Source organism: Bombina bombina, chromosome 6 (genome assembly GCF_027579735.1).
Source record: "Bombina bombina isolate aBomBom1 chromosome 6, aBomBom1.pri, whole genome shotgun sequence".
NCBI lineage: Eukaryota > Metazoa > Chordata > Amphibia > Anura > Bombinatoridae > Bombina > Bombina bombina.
In genome coordinates this window covers 918,990,080-919,011,166 of record NC_069504.1, presented here as the reverse complement: position 1 = coordinate 919,011,166, position 21,087 = coordinate 918,990,080, and the positions used below count along the sequence as shown (strand labels likewise).

Below are 21,087 nucleotides of genomic sequence, written 5' to 3'. Positions count from 1 at the left end.
GCTGTACCAGTCTAGAACAATGAATGCACATTTCTTTGGAGACCTGGAAACAAATTTGGTATAATATTTCTCTACTATCTTCATATTTTGAATTATTCTCTAATCAGTGTTTATAAATGACATTGCCTGTAATAATAATATTTAACATATCAATAGTTTGTACCTTTTTAGATTGATGTTTTGATTTTAGTATATTCTTTCAGCGCGCATTAGATGGGAAGGATTAGTGGTTGGTTGCAATGTCAGTGCCAGATGGTGCAGCATTTTTTTGAAGCAATTATGTTTAGTCAGATTTGAATGAAGGGATTAATGCTGCATATCGATTTGCAAAACCTGTAAACTATGCTGCTGATACTTGATCAGCATATTGTATAATGTTAGTTTTGAATTACAATGCAGTGTCAGTAAGTAAGCAAATGCTTAATGTTCTAAAAAAATGCATCAAGCTTATTAAAAAAAAAAAAAAAAGCATGTTAAAATATTTTATATAGAAAATGTCATGTTAAAGCTGGTTATTTTGATTTTGAAGCTAACAGGAAGTGCAATTGGGCCTTATGATCTGATTCTTGTTGGCTGATAAACTGATCTTCCACTGCTTTATTGGTGGAAAGTGACATATCTCACAAGTGTAAAAAGAAAATATTTCTATATCTCAGTTCAAAAATTAAATGTTAAAATATATATATATACCTTTTTAGTATATGTGGCAAAACCTGTAAAAAAAATATGTATAATTTTTGCAGAGATTTTAGTAAATTTATATTGAAAATTACCCAGTGTCCACAGTTGTTACTGTGATCACCTTACTAAATTGTCATTAAGGGTAGTCACATGTGAAATTGGATTTGAGGCCCCATTGTGCAGTACAGGAATAAAAGCACATTTCTCTTGTTAAGTGTATCCAGTCCACGGATCATCCATTACTTGTGGGATATTCTCCTTCCCAACAGGAAGTTGCAAGAGGATCACCCACAGCAGAGCTGCTATATAGCTCCTCCCCTCACTGCCATATCCAGTCATTCTCTTGCAACTCTCAACTAAGATGGAGGTCGTAAGAGGACTGTGGTGTTTTATACTTAGTTTATTTCTTCAATCAAAAGTTTGTTATTTTTAAATGGTACCGGAGTGTACTGTTTATCTCAGGCAGTATTTAGAAGAAGAATCTGCCTGCGTTTTCTATGATCTTAGCAGAAGTAACTAAGATCCTTTGCTGTTCTCACATATTCTGAGGAGTGAGGTAACTTCAGAGGTGGAATAGCGTGCAGGTTTTCCTGCAATAAGGTATGTGCAGTTAAAATATTTTTATAGGGATGGAATTTGCTAGAAAATGCTGCTGATACCGAAGTAATGTAAGTAAAGCCTTAAATGCAGTGATAGCGACTGGTATCAGGCTTATTAATAGAGATACATACTCTTATAAAAGTGTATTTTAAAACATTTGCTGGCATGTTTAATCGTTTTTTACATATGTTTGGTGATAAAACTTATTGGGGCCTAGTTTTTTCCACATGGCTGGCTTGAATTTTGCCTAGAAACAGTTCCCTGAGGCTTCCCACTGTTGTAATATGAGTGGGAGGGGCCTATTTTGGCTTTTTTTGCACAGCAAAAATTACAGACACAGACATCCAGCTTCTTCCTGCATGATCCAGGACTTCTCTGAAGGGCTCAAAAGGCTTCAAAAGTTGTATTGAGGGAGGTAAAAAGCCACAGTAGAGCTGTGGCAGTTGTTGTGACTGTTTAAAAAACGTTTTTGTCATTTGTTATTCCGTTTTTGGTATTAAGGGGTTAATCATCCATTTGCAAGTGGGTGCAATGCTCTGCTAACTTATTACATACACTGTAAAAATTTCGTTAGTGTAACTGCATTTTTTCACTGTTATTTCAAAATTTGGGAAAATTTGTATTTCTTAAAGGCGCAGTAACGTTTTTTATATTGCTTGTAAACTTGTTTTAAAGTGTTTTCCAAGCTTGCTAGTCTCATTGCTAGTCTGTTTAAACATGTCTGACACAGAGGAACCTACTTGTTCATTATGTTTGAAAGCCATGGTGGAGCCCCATAGGAGAATGTGTACTAAATGTATTGATTTCACCTTAAACAGTAAAGATCAGTCTTTATCTATAAAAGAATTATCACCAGAGGGTTCTGTCGAGGGGGAAGTTATGCCGACTAACTCTCCCCACGTGTCAGACCCTTCGCCTCCCGCTCAGGGGACGCACGCTAATATGGCGCCAATTACATCAGGGACGCCCATAGCGATTACCTTGCAGGACATGGCTGCAATCATGAATAATACCCTGTCAGAGGTATTATCTAGATTGCCTGAATTAAGAGGCAAGCGCGATAGCTCTGGGGTTAGGAGAGATACAGAGCGCGCAAATGCTGTTAGAGCCATGTCTGATACTGCGTCACAGTATGCAGAACATGAGGACGGAGAGTTTCAGTCTGTGGGTGACATCTCTGACTCGGGGAAACCTGATTCAGAGATTTCTAATTTTAAATTTAAGCTTGAGAACCTCTGTGTATTGCTTGGGGAGGTATTAGCTGCTCTGAATGACTGTAACACAGTTGCAATTCCAGAGAAATTGTGTAGGCTGGATAGATACTATGCGGTGTTGGTGTGTACTGACGTTTTTCCTATACCTAAAAGGCTTACAGAAATTATTAGCAAGGAGTGGGATAGACCCGGTGTGCCCTTTTCCCCACCTCCTATATTTAGAAAAATGTTTCCAATAGACGCCACTACACAGGACTTAGGGACCGTCTGCCATAAGGTGGAGGGAGCAGTTTCTACTTTAGCAAAGCGTACCACTATCCCGGTTGAGGACAGTTGTGCTTTTTCAGATCCAATGGATAAAAAATTGGAGGGTTACCTTAAGAAAATGTTTATTCAACAAGGTTTTATTTTACAGCCCTCTGCATGCACTGCGCCTGTCACTGCTGCGGCGGCATTCTGGTTTGAGGCCCTGGAAGAGGCCATCCATACAGCTCCATTGAATGAAATTATTGACAAGCTTAGAACGCTTAAGCTAGCTAACTCATTTGTTTCTGATGCCATTGTTCATTTGACTAAACTAACGGCTAATAATTCCGGATTCGCCATCCAGGCGCGTAGGGCACTATGGCTTAAATCCTGGTCAGCTGACGTGACTTCAAAGTCTAAATTACTCAACATTCCTTTCAAGGGGCAGACCTTATTCGGGCCTGGCTTGAAGGAAATTATTGCTGACATTACTGGAGGCAAGGGTCATACCCTTCCTCAGGACAGGGCCAAATCAAAGGCCAAACAGTCTAATTTTCGTGCCTTTCGAAATTTCAAGGCAGGAGCAGCATCAACTTCCTCCGCTTCAAAACAAGAGGGAACTGTTGCTCATTCCAGACAGGCCTGGAAACCTAACCAGTCCTGGAACAAGGGTAAGCAGGCCAGGAAGCCTGCTGCTGCCCCCAAGACAGCATGAAGGAACGGCCCCCTACCCGGAAACGGATCTAGTGGGGGCAGACTTTTTCTCTTTGCCCAGGCGTGGGCAAGAGATGTTCAGGATCCCTGGGCGTTGGAGATCATATCTCAGGGATATCTTCTTGACTTCAAAGCTTCTCCTCCACAAGGGAGATTTCATCTTTCAAGGTTATCATCAAACCAGATAAAGAAAGAGGCATTCCTAAGCTGTGTGCAAGACCTCCTAGTAATGGGAGTGATCCATCCAGTTCCGCGGACGGAACAAGGACAGGGATTTTATTCAAATCTGTTTGTGGTTCCCAAGAAAGAGGGAACCTTCAGACCAATCTTGGATCTAAAGATCTTAAACAAATTCCTCAGAGTTCCATCATTCAAAATGGAAACTATTCGGACCATCCTACCCATGATCCAAGAGGGTCAGTACATGACCACAGTGGACTTAAAGGATGCCTACCTTCACATACCGATTCACAAAGATCATCATCGATTCCTAAGGTTTGCCTTTCTAGACAGGCATTACCAATTTGTAGCTCTTCCCTTCGGGTTGGCCACTGCCCCGAGAATTTTTACAAAGGTTCTGGGCTCACTTCTGGCGGTTCTAAGACCGCGAGGCATAGTGGTGGCTCCGTATCTAGACGACATCCTGATACAGGCGTCAAGCTTTCAAATTGCCAAGTCTCATACAGAGATAGTTCTGGCATTTCTGAGGTCGCATGGGTGGAAAGTGAACGTGGAAAAGAGTTCTCTATCACCACTCACAAGAGTCTCCTTCCTAGGGACTCTTATAGATTCTGTAGAGATGAAAATTTACCTGACGGAGTCCAGGTTATCAAAACTTCTAAATGCTTGCCGTGTCCTTCATTCCATTCCACGCCCGTCAGTGGCTCAGTGCATGGAAGTAATCGGCTTAATGGTAGCGGCAATGGACATAGTGCCATTTGCGCGCCTGCATCTCAGACCGCTGCAATTATGCATGCTAAGTCAGTGGAATGGGGATTACTCAGATTTGTCCCCTCTACTAAATCTGGATCAAGAGACCAGAGATTCTCTTCTCTGGTGGCTTTCTCGGGTCCATCTGTCCAAGGGTATGACCTTTCGCAGGCCAGATTGGACAATTGTAACAACAGATGCCAGCCTTCTAGGTTGGGGCGCAGTCTGGAACTCCCTGAAGGCTCAGGGATCGTGGACTCAGGAGGAGAAACTCCTCCCAATACATATTCTGCAGTTAAGAGCAATATTCAATGCTCTTCTAGCTTGGCCTCAGTTAGCAACACTGAGGTTCATCAGATTTCAGTCGGACAACATCACGACTGTGGCTTACATCAACCATCAAGGGGGAACCAGGAGTTCCCTAGCGATGTTAGAAGTCTCAAAGATAATTCGCTGGGCAGAGTCTCACTCTTGCCACCTGTCAGCGATCCACATCCCAGGCGTAGAGAACTGGGAGGCGGATTTTCTAAGTCATCAGACTTTTGATCCGGGGGAGTGGGAACTCCATCCGGAGGTGTTTGCTCAACTGGTCCATCGTTGGGGCAAACCAGAACTGGATCTCATGGCGTCTCGCCAGAACGCCAAGCTTCCTTGTTACGGATCCAGGTCCAGGGACCCGGGAGCAACGCTGATAGATGCTCTAGCAGCTCCTTGGTTCTTCAACCTGGCCTATGTGTTTCCACCTTTTCCTCTGCTCCCTCGACTGATTGCCAAAATCAAACAGGAGAGAGCATCAGTGATTCTGATAGCGCCTGCGTGGCCACGCAGGACCTGGTATGCAGACCTAGTGGACATGTCATCTCTTCCACCATGGACTCTGCCTCTGAGGCAGGACCTTCTAATACAAGGTCCTTTCAATCATCCAAATCTACTTTCTCTGAGACTGACTGCATGGAGATTGAACGCTTGATTCTATCAAGGCGTGGCTTCTCCGAGTCAGTCATTGATACCTTAATACAGGCTCGGAAGCCTGTCACCAGGAAAATCTACCATAAGATATGGCGTAAATATCTTTATTGGTGTGAATCCAAGAGTTACTCATAGAGTAAGGTTAGGATTCCTATTATATTGTCCTTTCTCCAAGAGGGTTTGGACAAAGGCTTATCAGCTAGTTCTTTAAAAGGACAGATCTCTGCTCTGTCTATTCTTTTGCACAAGCGTCTGGCAGAAGTTCCAGACGTCCAGGCATTTTGTCAGGCTTTGGTTAGGATTAAGCCTGTATTTAAAACTGTTGCTCCCCCGTGGAGCTTAAACTTGGTTCTTAAAGTTCTTCAGGGAGTTCCGTTTGAACCCCTTCATTCCATTGATATTAAACTTTTATCTTGGAAAGTTCTGTTTTTGATGGCTATTTCCTCGGCTCGAAGATTCTCTGAGTTATCTGCCTTACAATGTGATTCTCCTTATCTGATTTTTCATTCAGACAAGGTAGTTCTGCGTACCAAACCTGGGTTTTTACCTAAGGTGGTTTCTAACAGGAATATCAATCAAGAGATTGTTGTTCCATCATTGTGTCCTAATCCTTCTTCAAAGAAGGAACGTCTTTTGCATAATCTGGACGTAGTCCGTGCCTTAAAGTTTTACTTACAGGCTACTAAAGATTTTCGTCAAACATCTGCCCTGTTTGTCGTTTACTCTGGACAGAGGAGAGGTCAAAAAGCTTCGGCAACCTCTCTCTCCTTTTGGCTTCGGAGCATAATACGCTTAGCCTATGAGACTGCTGGACAGCAGCCCCCTGAAAGGATTACAGCTCATTCTACTAGAGCTGTGGCTTCCACCTGGGCCTTTAAAAATGAGGCCTCTGTTGAACAGATTTGCAAGGCTGCGACTTGGTCTTCGCTTCACACCTTTTCAAAATTTTACAAATTTGACACTTTTGCTTCTTCGGAGGCTGTTTTTGGGAGAAAGGTTCTACAGGCAGTGGTTCCTTCCGTTTAAGTTCCTGCCTTGTCCCTCCCATCATCCGTGTACTTTAGCTTTGGTATTGGTATCCCACAAGTAATGGATGATCCGTGGACTGGATACGCTTAACAAGAGAAAACATAATTTATGCTTACCTGATAAATTTATTTCTCTTGTAGTGTATCCAGTCCACGGCCCGCCCTGTCCTTTTAAGGCAGGTCTAAATTTTAATTAAACTACAGTCACCACTGCAGCCTATGGTTTCTCCTTTCTCGTCTTGTTTCGGTCGAATGACTGGATATGGCAGTGAGGGGAGGAGCTATATAGCAGCTCTGCTGTGGGTGATCCTCTTGCATCTTCCTGTTGGGAAGGAGAATATCCCACAAGTAATGGATGATCCGTGGACTGGATACACTACAAGAGAAATAAATTTATCAGGTAAGCATAAATTATGTTTTTCTCCATTGTTTGCCTTGCTTGCATTTTGTCAGTGTGTGTATATATATATATATATATATATATATATATATATATATATATATATATATATATATATATATATATATATATATATATATATATATAATATATATATATAAATTTCTGACATTATACATGGCTCTAAACTCTTGAGTTTGATATTTACATTTAGTAGCCTCTTGTCTAACTTGCACAACTCTGTAACAATTTTGTATCAACTTCTAACCAATTAACATGCTAATTATTGTATCTTCATTTTCTGAGTGTCCATTGCGTTGGTTCCAGTTATAGGTTGGCCAATATGCTTATTCACATACCTACCAATATCTGATATTTTATGCTATGTTTTAGTTCTTGTCTTACTGGGGACTTGTCTTTAACAATTTGATTACCCTTTATGTGGTATGAGCTTTTTATACTATACTTTTTGTGTCCCACATATACTTAAAGGGAAATGAAACCAAGGCTTTTCTTTCATGATTCAGATAGAGAATACAATTTTAAACAACCTTCCAATCTACTTCTATTATATATTGCTTCATTCTTTAAATATCATTTGCTGAAGAAATAGCAATGCACATGGGTGAGCCAATCACATGAGACATCTATGTGCAACCACCGATCAGCATCTACTGAGCTTTTTGAGATATGCTTTTCAACAAATTATATCAAGAGAATGAAGCAAATTAGATAATAGATGTAAATTTGAAAGTTGTTTAAAAACTGCATGTTCTTTCTAAATCATGAAAGAAAAATCTTGGGTTTCATGTCCCTTTAACACGTATTATATACTATTTGTCTACTTCCTTTTTTATGTCCCCTTATAGGTATTGTGACTTCTTTACATTAAATCGGATCATTGTTATTTGTGAGCCCAATACACAGCACTTCATAGTGTATAATAACGTATATGTTGACGCTATATTGTTTAACCTGCCACGCTCTGTCCGGCCACCTCTCAGTTTCTTTGATACGCCCGTCCATGACTTTACACACCCACCGTGTGGATCTATGATTGAACAAAGGAAACTGTATATTTAGGCATTGTGATCCGTTCTTCCTGATAATTTGTACATACCATTCTGCTTTCTTTAATACTACATTTATTATTCAATCCTGATACATGATGTTAAAAAGGATGTACAATGTTGTGATAGATAGATATTACGTATTCCAATGCCCTATGATATCCCTTATTGTCACGTTACACACATAGCAAGAAATCTGCCTTTATTTGATTAGAAACATTTATCATGGTAATAGTATGATTGTCAGGTTTCTTCAGGTTCCCTTTTTATGTGACAATCTTTTAGCAGGTTCTACTCTGTAGATGCCCATAGTGACGTAGCGTTGTTTACTACACCACTTTCCTTCAGATTAACAATGTCAGCATGTCATTCTGATAAACTTATTTCTAACCGGAGAACTCTGCTCTGAAACATTGTTCCCTTCAGGAATCATGTCTCTAGGCATTGTTCCACAAGTCCCTATTTACACTTTTTTTTTTTTTTTGTTTCAACCCATTCTCCCTGCTCATGACGTTAAAGGGACAGTATACACCAATTTTCAGATAACTGCATGTAATGGACACTGCTATAAAGAAGAATATGCACAGATGCTGACCTAAAAATCCAGTTTAAAACATTTTAATAACTTACTTAGAATCTACCAATTCAGCAGTGTTGATGAGGTTAAACTGGGACACCCATTGAAAGGGGCTGAGAGCAGACCCCCCTCCACTCCCCTGCATATGAAAAGACCCATCATACAAACATGAGGAAGCTGGAGTCTGTAGACATCAGTATACATCTAAAACTTTGAGGCTTGGTTAAGAGTCTGATAATCTGCACATTATTATTTAAAAATAAGCAAAACTATACATTGTTACAAAAACACTGCCAGATGGGCTATATAAATGGATCATCTACAAAACATTTATGCAAAGACAAATCTAGTGTTGTACAATGTCCCTTTAAACTAATGGCCAGGAATTCAGTCTTGTGTTATTGTACATGTAATTGCTCTATGATTTTTGGGGATTTGAACACTCTTATCTTTGTTCATTTCACATGTGATCACTGATTTTTTTTTATGTATATAAAGAAGAAACAGTGAGTGCAGGACACTGTGCTTCTATAGGAGGCGCTAGTGAGCAAAATGTATGTGGATTTATAAATATGTATATATATATATATATATATATATATATAAAAAAAGGGGGTTAGTACAGTTCCCTATATATACAGTAGATAAAAAACAATAAAAAAACACCAATAGGTATGTTAAAGACCTATAAAAAGTAATGGGCTAGCCAGAAATAGTCCAATGTGTGTCTTCCACGTCCCAAAACTTGATAGGCTGCTCTCTGTCGTCACCCCAAAGGATGATGTACTTCTGTAGTGGTAAGATAAAAACAAAAACAGAGGCGCCACATGTGTAGGTCAATATAAACAAGGAAAACCAAACAGCAGCAGATTAAGGGTACTCACAAAAGGAGCGGCACTCTGGTGTGCCAGCGGGGACAGGCTGGTGTTTTTACAGCAAACCAGCTAGCTGTATAACAGGTCCACAACGGAGACAGTCAGCACTGGAATTCTCTGCTTGTGAGTCCTCTAGCCGGTGTTCCTGGTATAAATTTTCCTTCAGCTGGAGCTGCAGTGGAGCAAGAGGGAGGGCTGGACTGCCCTAAGATTACTGAAATGGAGACTATCACAACCACACCAGACTGCTGTACAACAGAAAAACTTTCCTGAATATTTGGAAAAAAAATCGGATTTTTTTTCCCAAATATTCAGGAAAGTTTTTCTGTTGTACAGCAGTCTGGTGTGGTTGTGATAGTCTCCATTTCAGTAACCTTAGGGCAGTCCAGCCCTCCCTCTTGCTCCACTGCAGCTCCAGCTGAAGGAAAATTTATACCAGGAACACCGGCTAGAGGACTCACAAGCAGAGAATTCCAGTGCTGACTGTCTCCGTTGTGGACCTGTTATACAGCTAGCTGGTTTGCTGTAAAAACACCAGCCTGTCCCCGCTGGCACACCAGAGTGCCGCTCCTTTTGTGAGTACCCTTAATCTGCTGCTGTTTGGTTTTCCTTGTTTATATTGACCTACACATGTGGCGCCTCTGTTTTTGTTTTTATCTTTTTTATGTATATATTGCATTTGTGTATTTGGTTTATATGGAAACCATTTTAGTGGTTTTTCTTTGTGTGGGGGTGGGGTCTGATGACGGGGTAACCATGCCCCTAAACGTTGACTAGAAAATAAAGCTTACACTTATATGTAAATCCTTTTTGGACTAATATGTATGTCTGTCACATTTGTTTCATAAACAAAATAAACTGTTTTGCATTTGTATTTAATTTAAGAATGTACATCTTTAACTTATAATATTTATGTTTTTTTTACACAGAATTCTTATTCTCAGCTGCTAGCCGCAACCTGTCTTTCAAAGCTTGTAAGCAAAGCCAGTCCATTACCCATTGAGCAGAGAATTGACATAAGTAAGTTGATTTATTTGTAGTTATCATGTAAACATTTGATTTACACGTATATTAAAAATAAATTCTTTGTCTCAAAAGAAATGTAAATGTAAATCATGCTGACTGTATGGTAGATGTTTACAATGGCAGTTCAGGAAAATATATTATGTATTAGTTTGAGAGTAAAGTGTGCTGTAGCTTCAACAACTATTTACAAATTGTATTTATTTTGTTTTTGTTAGGTTGATCAAGTTTGACAGTTTTTCAATATCAGACCAGTACAGTGGAATTGAGACTTGCTATTAAAACATTTTGTTATGTCTCAATAGCCTATAAACATTTCCATTATGCATATCACAGAATGTGTCATATTGGTTACAGATTGTTTTTTCTGTCAGCAGGAATGTATTTTGGCATACTTGTATATAGTACACTTAACCAGGCACATTTCACTAGGACATCATTTCCATGCGAAACTTAAATCGGGCACATGTCTTCATGAAAGCTATTGATATTGTTTTACACTTTACCTGGCATTTTTTTTCGGTGACACACTTTATATCAATGCTCTCAACTCCAGCCCTCAAATGTCTTTAAATGTCCCTACCTGAGTACAGATGAGTAAGTCGCAGGAAGTGAGCACCTGATCAGATCAGGGAGGGAAATAGAATCTGGCCTTGTAGAAGTGAGAGAAACTGATGTAGGTGGTACATGTTTACCTTAGCTGCATTAGAGCAACGAATCATAAATGGCCTTCTGAGTACCCCTTAACAAAGCTCCAGGTACTCCCAAGGGTAAATGTACAACAGGTTGAGAAACATGAGTGTAAATTGTATTTAAATGGAAAAACACTATTTTACTGGCTAATTTGTACTCTGTGGTTACCAATTTAAATTAAAAATGTTCATTTCTTTGTAACATTTTCATTATGTTGTTCTGTGGTGTGTTCAGAGGCGTCAGTTTAGCAACTTTATCTCATGTGTTCAGGGTGTTATGGAACAAATCTACAAAAAAGTGTGTAGGCTTTTACCAAGTTAAACAAAGTTTAAAGGAACAGAAAAGACAAAATTATAAATTGGTGATTCAGATAGACCATGCAATTTGTAAAAGCTTTACAATTTTACTTTTAAATGTGCTTTGTTGAAGAGCCTACATAGGTATGCTCAGTAGGGGGCACGTGTCTTGAACACCATATGACAACAGTGTTTGCAACAATAATATACATTGTTGTCAACACTGCTGCCAAATAATTGTCAAAACGCATGCACACTTGTTAGATTACATAACAATGTTCTTCAGCAAATTATACCACAATCCTTGTTTAATATGATAATACAAATACATTGACAGCTTTTAAAATCACATGGTGTATCTGAATCGTGAAAGTTTAAAGGAACAATAAACCCAATTTCTCTTGCAAGGTGTATCCAGTCCACGGATTCATCCTTTACTTGTGGGATATTCTCATTCCCTACAGGAAGTGGCAAAGAGAGCACACATCAGAGCTGTCCATATAGCTCCCCCTCTAGCTCCACCCCCCCAGTCATTCTCTTTGCCGGCTCTAAGCACTAGGGTCTCTCTACGGGAGGGTAAAATGAATGTGGTGTTAGAATTGTAGTTTTTATTATCTTCAATCAAAAGTTTGTTATTTTAAATGGTACCGGTTTGTACTATTTACTCTCTAGCAGAAAAGTGATGAAGATTTCTGCTGAGAGGAAAATGATTTTAGCATGTTGTAACTAAAATCCACTGCTGTTCCCACACAGGACTGAGGAGTACCAGAAAACTTCAGTTGGGGGGAACGGTTTGCAGGGTAATCTGCAATGAGGTATGTTCAGTCATTTATTTCTAGACAAGACTGAGATAATGCTAGAAGAGACTGACAATATCCCCATAAGGGGAGGGTAAGCTATGTTCACAGACTTAGTAAGGAATTGAATGCTTACATAACAGGGCTAATTATGCTGGTTGACACTGATTCAGGGCAATCGATTGTTTATTCAAGAAAAATATCGTTTGTAGACACGTTGAAAGTCCTTTTGGGGTTCTTTCTGGGGTTATTACCCACATGGCTGGTTTTTAGTCACTTAAGAGTGATTTACTAGGCCTCACAGCTCCGGAGTAGAGTGGGAGGGGCCTAATTTTGCGCCTCAGATGCGCAGTTAGAATTGCAGAGAAGTTCATGCTGCTTCACATGGAGGGTCCTGCTGCTTTTTGAGGGCCTTATAGAAGCTATATTCCCCCAAATCTGATCCCTAAGGGCCGATAGGGCCACAGCAAGGCTGTGGCAAGGTGCTGTACTATTTTTAACCGGGTGTTGGCTTTAGGCGGGCATTAAGGGGTTAATCGTTTTGAAACTTGTGGTGCAATCTTATTAAGGCTTTAGGTACATACTGTGAAAATTTCAGGAGAATCGCTGCATTTTTCACTGTTTTGTAAAATTGTGTGCTCTTTTTATCTCTTAAAGGCACAGTAACGTTTTTTTTTTTTCAAATTGTGTTTTTTATTTGATTAAAGTGATTTCCAAGCCTGCTTGTATATATTACTAGTCTATTAAACATGTCTGACACTAAGGAAAATCCTTGTTCAATGTGTTTAGAAGCCATGGTGGAACCCCCTCTCAGAATGTGTCCCACTTGTACTGATATGTCTATACACTTTAAAGATCATATTGTTGCACTTAAGAATGTGGCCCAAGATGATTCTCAGACTGAAGGTAACAAGGGTAGCCCGTCTGCCTCTCCCCAAGTGTCACAACCAGTTACGCCCATGCAAGCGACGCCTAGTACCTCTAGTGCGTCTAACCCTTTTACATTACAAGACTTAGCGGCAGTCATGGATAATTCTCTTACAGCCTTCTTATCTAAACTGCCCGTGTTACCCGCAAAGCGTGATAGCTCCGTTTTAAGAACAGATTATGAGCATTCTGACGCTTTGGTAGCAGTATCCGATATACCCTCGCAACGCTCTGAAGTGGGAGCGAGGGATTTGATGTCTGAGGGAGAAGTCTCTGATTCAGGAAGGGTTCCTCCTCAGACAGATTCAGATACATTGGCTTTTAAATTTAAACTAGAACACCTCCGCGTTTTGCTTAGGGAGGTATTAGCTACTCTGGATGACTGCGACCCTTTGGTGATCCCAGAGAAATTGTGTAAAATGGACAAGTACCTAGAGGTCCCTGTTTACACAGATACGTTTCCGGTCCCTAAGAGGATTGCGGATATCGTTACTAGGGAGTGGGATAGACCAGGTGTTCCCTTTGCTCCCCCTCCTGTTTTTAAGAAAATGTTCCCCATACCTGACCCTGAGCGGGACTCGTGGAGGGGGCTATTTCTACACTTGCTAAACGCACAACCATACCAATTAAAGACAGTTGTGCTTTTAAAGACCCTATGGATAAGAAGTTAGAGGGTTTACTTAAGAAAATTTTTGTTCAACAAGGTTTTCTTCTCCAACCTATTGCCTGCATTATTCCTGTAACTACTGCAGCTGCTTTCTGGTTTGAGGCGCTGGAAGACTCGCTCCAGACGGAGACCTCATATGAGGAAATTATGGATAGAATTAAGGCTCTAAAGCTAGCTAATTCTTTTATCACTGACGCCGCTTTCCAAATAGCTAAGTTAGCGGCGAAAAAAATCAGGTTTCGCCATTTTGGCGCGCAGGGCGCTATGGCTAAAGTCCTGGTCGGCCGATGTGTCGTCTAAATCCAAGCTTTTGAACATTCCTTTCAAAGGAAAGACCCTCTTCGGGCCTGAATTGAAAGAGATTATTTCAGATATCACCGGGGGAAAAGGCCATGCTCTCCCTCAGGACAAGCCCTTTAAGACAAGGAACAAAGCTAATTTTCGTTCCTTTCGCAATTTCAGGAACGGCCCCACTTCATCCTCTCTGGCTGCAAAGCAAGAGGATAACGCTTCACAGCCCAAGGCAACCTGGAAACCTTACCAGGGCTGGAATAAGGGTAAACAGGCCAAAAAGCCTGCAGCTGCCACCAAGACAGCATGAAGGGGTAGCCCCCGATCCGGGACCGGATCTAGTAGGGGGCAGACTCTCTCTCTTTGCTCAGGCCTGGGCAAGAGATGTACACGATCCTTGGGCATTAGAGATTGTAGCCCAGGGATACCTTCTAGAATTCAAGGACTCTCCTCCAGGGGAAGGTTCCACATTTCTCGTCTGTCTACAGATCAGACAAAGAAAGAGGCGTTTTTACGCTGTGTAGAAGATCTACATACAATGGGAGTGATCCACCCAGTTCCAATTGCAGAACAAAGACTGGGGTTTTACTCAAACCTGTTTGTGGTTTCCAAAAAAGAAGGAACTTTCAGACCAATCCTGGATCTCAAAATTCTAAACAAATTCCTCAGAGTCCCATCATTCAAGATGGAGACCATTCGGACAATCTTACCAATGATCCAGGAGGGTCAATATATGACTACCGTGGATCTAAAGGATGCGTATCTGCATATTCCTATCCACAAAGATCATCACCAGTTTCTCAGGTTCGCCTTTCTGGACAAGCATTTTCAGTTTGTGGCTCTTCCTTTTGGGTTGGCCACTGCTCCCAGAATTTTCAAAAAGGTGCTAGGGTCCCTCCTGGCGGTTCTAAGACCGCGGGGCATAGCAGTGGCGCCTTACCTAGACGACATCTTGGTTCAGGCGTCGACTTTCCAAAGAACCAGGTCTCACACGGAGATCGTATTGGCCTTTCTGAGGTCTCACGGGTGGAAGGTGAACGTCAGAAAGAGTTCTCTCTCCCCCCTCACAAGAGTTCCATTCCTTGGAACCCTGATAGACTCGGTAGAAATGAAAATATTTCTGACGGAGGTCAGAAAGTTAAAACTGTTAACTACTTGCCGAGCTCTTCATTCCATTCCTCGGCCATCTGTAGCTCAGTGCATGGAGACAATCGGACTAATGGTAGCGGCAATGGACATAGTCCCTTTTGCTCGGATACACCTCAGACCACTGCAACTATGCATGCTCAAACAGTGGAATGGGGATTATGCAGATTTGTCTCCTCAAATTCAGTTGGACCAGGAGACCAGAGATTCTCTTCTCTGGTGGTTGTCTCAGGATCACCTGTCTCAGGGAATATGTTTCCGCAGACCAGAGTGGATCATTGTAACGACCGACGCCAGTCTGTTAGGCTGGGGTGCGGTCTGGGACTCCCTGAAGGCTCAGGGCTTTTGGTCTCGGGAAGAAACTCTTCTCCCGATAAACATTCTGGAACTGAGGGCGATATTCAACGCTCTTCAGGCATGGCCTCAACTAGCTGCGGCCAAATTCATCAGATTTCAGTCGGACAACATCACGACTGTAGCTTACGTCAATCATCAGGGGGGGAACAAAAAGTTCCCTAGCAATGACGGAAGTAACCAAAATAATCAGGTGGGCGGAGGATCACTCCTGCCATCTCTCAGCAATTCACATCCCAGGAGTAGACAACTGGGAGGCGGATTTTCTAAGTCGTCAGACTTTTCACCCGGGGGAGTGGGAACTCCACCTGGAGGCATTTGCCCAGCTGACTCAGCTTTGGGGCACTCCAGAGTTGGATCTGATGGCGTCCCGTCAGAACACCAAACTTCCTCTTTATGGGTCCAGGTCCCGGGATCCCAAGGCGGTATTGATTGATGCTCTAGCAGCGCCTTGGTCCTTCAATCTGGCTTATGTTTTTCCACCGTTTCCTCTCCTCCCGTGTCTGGTTGCCAGAATCAAGCAGGAGAAGGCTTCAGTGATTCTGATAGCACCTGCGTGGCCACGCAGGACTTGGTATGCAGACCTAGTGGACATGTCATCTGTCCCACCACGGACATTGCCAATGAGGCAGGATCTTCTGATACAGGGTCCGTTCAAGCATCCAAATTTTGTTTCTCTACGTCTGACTGCTTGGAGATTGAACGCTTAATTCTATCAAAGCGTGGGTTCTCTGAGTCAGTTATAAATGCTCTGATTCAGGCTAGAAAGCCTGTCACCAGGAAAATCTACCATAAGATATGGCGTAAATATCTTTGTTGGTGTGAATCCAAGGGTTACTCATGGAGTAAGACTAGGATTCCCAGGATATTGTCCTTTCTCCAAGAAGGATTGGAGAAAGGATTGTCAGCTAGTTCCTTAAAAGGACAAATATCTGCTTTGTCTATCCTGTTACACAAGCGTCTGGCAGCGGTACCAGACGTTCAAGCGTTTGCTCAGGCTTTAGTCAGAATCAAGCCTGTCTATAAACCTGTGGCTCCGCCATGGAGTTTGAATCTAGTTCTTTCAGTTCTTCAAGGGGTTCTGTTTGAACCTTTACATTCCATAGACATTAAGTTGTTAACTTGGAAAGTTTTGTTTTTGATAGCTATCTCTTCTGCTCGAAGAGTTTCAGAATTATCTGCCTTACAGTGTGATTCACCTTACCTGGTGTTCCACGCAGATAAGGTAGTTTTGCGTACCAAGCCTGGTTTTCTTCCTAAAGTTGTTTCTAACAAGAATATTAACCAGGAAATAGTTGTTCCTTCTCTGTGTCCTAATCCATCTTCGAAGAAGGAACGTCTATTACACAATCTTGATGTAGTTCGTGCTTTAAAGTTCTATTTACAAGCAACTAAGGATTTCAGACAAACATCTTCCTTGTTTGTTATCTATTCTGGTAAGAGGAGAGGTCAGAAAGCGACTGCTACCTCTCTTTCCTTTTGGCTGAAAAGCATCATCCGTTTGGCCTATGAGACTGCTGGCCAGCAGCCTCCTGAAAGAATTACTGCTCATTCTACCAGAGCAGTGGCTTCCACATGGGCTTTCAAAAATGAGGCTTCTGGTGAACAGATTTGTAAGGCAGCGACTTGGTCTACACTGCATACTTTTGCCAAATTTTACAAATTCGATACTTTTGTTTCTTCGGAGGCTATTTTTGGGAGAAAGGTTTTGCAAGCAGTGGTGCCTTCCGTTTAAGATATGTCTTGTTCCCTCCCTTCATCCGTGTCCTAAAGCTTTGGTATTGGTATCCCACAAGTAAAGGATGAATCTGTGGACTGGATACACCTTGCAAGAGAAAACAGAATTTATGCTTACCTGATAAATTACTTTCTCTTGCGGTGTATCCAGTCCACGGCCCGCCCTGGCATTTAAGTCAGGTAAAATTTTTTTGTTTAAACTACAGTCACTACTGCACCCTATGGTTTCTCCTTTTTCTTCCTAACCTTTGGTCGAATGACTGGGGGGTGGAGCTAGAGGGGGAGCTATATGGACAGCTCTGCTGTGTGCTCTCTTTGCCACTTCCTGTAGGGAATGAGAATATCCCACAAGTAAAGGATGAATCCGTGGACTGGATACACCGCAAGAGAAAGTAATTTATCAGGTAAGCATAAATTCTGTTTTTTTTTCTTTCATGATACAGGTAGAGAATAGAATTTTAAACAACATTCCAATTTACTTCTATTATCTAATTTGCTTCATTTTTTACATATCCCTTGTTGAAGAAATAGCAATGTACATGGGTGAGCCAATCACAGGAGGCATCTATGCACAGCCACCAATCAACAGTATACTGAGCCTATCTAGATATGCTTTTCAGCAAAGGATACCAAGAGAATGAAGCAAATTAGATAATAGAAGTAAATTAGAAAGTTGTTTAAAATTGCCTGCTCTTTCTAGATCATGAAATACATGTTTTGGGTTTAATGTTCCTTTAATTTTGACTTCCATGTCCTTTTAAAAGCCTTATGCTGTCTGTTTAGAGTTCCTGCAAATCACTGTATGTGTTTCTTTGTTTTCTTTTCAATTGACATCTAAAAATATAAAACTAAATGCTTTTATTTATGCCCCTTTGGATAGGGTTTTTACTGTACATTACCCAAGTCACTGGTTAAATTATAATTGTCATTAATAATTTGTTGAGGTCCCATCCAAAAAATATTAGGAACCTGAAAAATGTGGATGTCCATATTATTATTATTATTATTATTATTATTATTATTTTTCTTTATTTGTAAAGCGCTGACAAATTCCGCAGCGCTGTCAATGGGTACAAGGATTGGGTTTAAATATATATACTAGGTGATAAGCCTGCCCAGAGGGCAGTCTATGTTTTTAAAAAATACCAACCCCCAAGCTAAAGTTTCAAAAAATAAAAAAAATAAAATTACAGAAAAAAATAAACAAAGCTATCCAGAATAAAAAATTTAAAGCTAAACTAATACCCCTATAAAAATAAAAAAATCCCCCCAAAATAAAAACACCCTCTAATCCTATACTAAACTACCAATAGCCCTTAAAAGGGCATTTTGTAGGGCATTACCCTAAGTTCCACATAGGTACTCACCGTTCCTGAAGTCTGGTGGAGAAGGCGGCTCCATCATCTTCTATCTTCACCTGAAGCGAAGGCGGTGCTGAGCTGACTTCCCCAGTGCACGGATCCTCATCAGCCTTCCTCTGCGGCAGCATTCCTCTACGGCGTGGAGGCTCCTCTCCATCCGATGTCCGTCATACACTAAAGATTGATTGCAAGGTACCGCATTCAATTTGGGGTACCTTCCATTCCTATTGTCTGAAATTTTGAAATCAGCCAATAAGATTAGAGCTACTGAAATCCTATTGGCTGTTCAAATCGGCCAATAAGATTTCGGTAGCTCTCATCCTATTGGCTGATTTCAAAATTTCAGACAATAGGAATGCAAGGTACCCCAATAAATATGGGGTACCTTGCATTCAATCTTCAATGTGCGACGGACGATCGCATGAAGAGGAGCCTCCACAACGCGGAGGACCGATGCCGTTGAGGACCGCCGCTGAGGATCCGTGCATCAGGGAAGCTGGCTCTGCATCTACGCACCGCCTTCGCTCCGGATGAGGATAGAAGATGTTGAGCCGCCTGGAAGAAGACCTTCTTCACCGGACTTCATGAACGGTTAAAACCTATTTGGGGCTTAGTCATAGGATTTTTTTTTTTATTTTTTTTAGATTAGGGATTTAATGGGCTTGAAAAAGAGCTGATTGCCCGTTTTAGGGCAGTAAAAGAGCTGAAGGCCTTTTAAGGGCAATGCCCATACAAATGCCCCTTTAGGGGCAATGGGTAGTTTTTTTTAAATTTTGGGGGATTTGGTGGTTGGGGTTTTTTTACTGTTAGGGGGGACTTAGTATTTTTTAAACGTACAAGAGCTGTTTAACTTAGGGCAATGCCCTACAAAAGGCCATTTTAAGGGCTATTGGTAGTTTAGTTTAGATTTTATTTTTGATAATTTTGTTTATTTTTTTTCTGTTATGTTAGACTTTATTATTTTTTATAATTTAATGTTAGGATTGTTTATTTTAATTGTAATTTAGAAGTAATTGGGGTTAATTTAGGGGTTGTTAGGCTAGGGGCTTAGTAATTTAGTTATTTGCGTTGTGGGGGGTTCGCGGTTATAGGGGTTAAAGGGACACTCAATCAAAATAAACTTTCATTATTCAGATAGAGCATGCCCTTTTAAACAACTTTCCAATTTAGTTCCATTAACAAAATGTGCACAGTCTTTTTATATTTAAACTTTTTGAGTCACCAGCTCCTACTGACTTACTGAGCATGTGCAAGAATAAGTATGTATGCATTTGTGAATAACTGATGGCTGTCGCATTGGTACGTGTATGCATTTGTGATTGGCTGATGGAAAAAGACATAGCTTTTAAAATTGTCAGAAAATTTTTTTACTACTCATTTGAAGTTCAGACTAAGTGCTATTGCATTGTCTTGTTATCTTGCATTTGTTGATTATGCAAACCTACTGTGTTGACTGTTCCTTTAATATATTAGGTTTATTGCAATGTGGGGGTTTGGCGATTTAGGGGTTAATTCGGTTTATTGCGATGTGGGGAGTTGGCGGTTTAAGAGTTAATAAGTTGAATAGGTTTATTGAGATGTGGGGGTTTTGTGGTTTAGGGGTTAATAGGTTAATTAGGTTTATTGCGATGTAGGGGGTTGGCGGTTTAGGGGTTAATATTTTAATTTGTTATTTGTGGATTAGGGGTTAATTACTTTATTGTTTTGCGATGTGGGGGTTGGCGGTTTAGGTGTTTTTTTTTGGTTTTTTTTAATATAATTTTTATTATTTTATACAAGCTTACAGTCAAGGGTAATTAACTTAACGCACCAATACATCATTGTTCTTTGCACCGTATCATTAAATAAAATGGAACATTTCTCCAACATTGGTGTGTCCGGTCCACGGCGTCATCCATAACTTGTGGGAATATCTCTTCCCCAACAGGAAATGGCAAAGAGTACAGCAAAAGCTGTCCATATAGTCCCTCCTAGGCTCCGCCCACCCCAGTCATTCTCTTTGCCGTTGCACAGGCAACATCTCCACGGAGATGGTTAAGAGTATGTGGTGTTTAGTTGTAGTTTTTTAGTCTACTATCAAGAGTTTGTTATTTTAAAATAGTGCTGGTATGTACTATTTACTCTGAAACAGAAAAAGATGAAGAGTTCTGTTTGTGAGAGGAATATGATTTTAGCAGCAGTAACTAAAATCGTTTGATGTTTCCACACAGGACTGTTGAGATGAAATAACTTCAGTTGGGGGAAACAGTTAGCAGACTTTTCTGCTTAAGGTATGACTAGCCATATTTCTAACCAGCCTGTGTAATGCTGGAAGGCTGTCATTTCCCCTCATGGGGACCGGTAAGCCATTTTCTTAGTCTCAAACAGAATAAAGGGCTTAATATGGGCTATAAAACTGGTAGACATTTATGAGCAAGATCGATTGCTTTATTTGGGCATTTTATACAGATTGAGGTTGATTTTCACTCTTATAAACTTTGGGGAACGTTTT

General features: G+C 40.8%; 1 protein-coding gene across 1 annotated transcript in view; it reads left to right on the top strand.

The window, feature by feature from the left end:
• The window catches only part of RANBP17 (RAN binding protein 17), a 1,312,934-nt gene that overhangs the window by 22,169 nt on the left and 1,269,678 nt on the right, over nucleotides 1-21,087 (top strand). Inside the window, exon 3 of the mRNA XM_053718559.1 lies at nucleotides 10,234-10,324. Coding sequence (XP_053574534.1) covers nucleotides 10,234-10,324 — 91 coding nt within the window. The remainder of the gene's footprint in view (nucleotides 1-10,233; nucleotides 10,325-21,087) is intronic.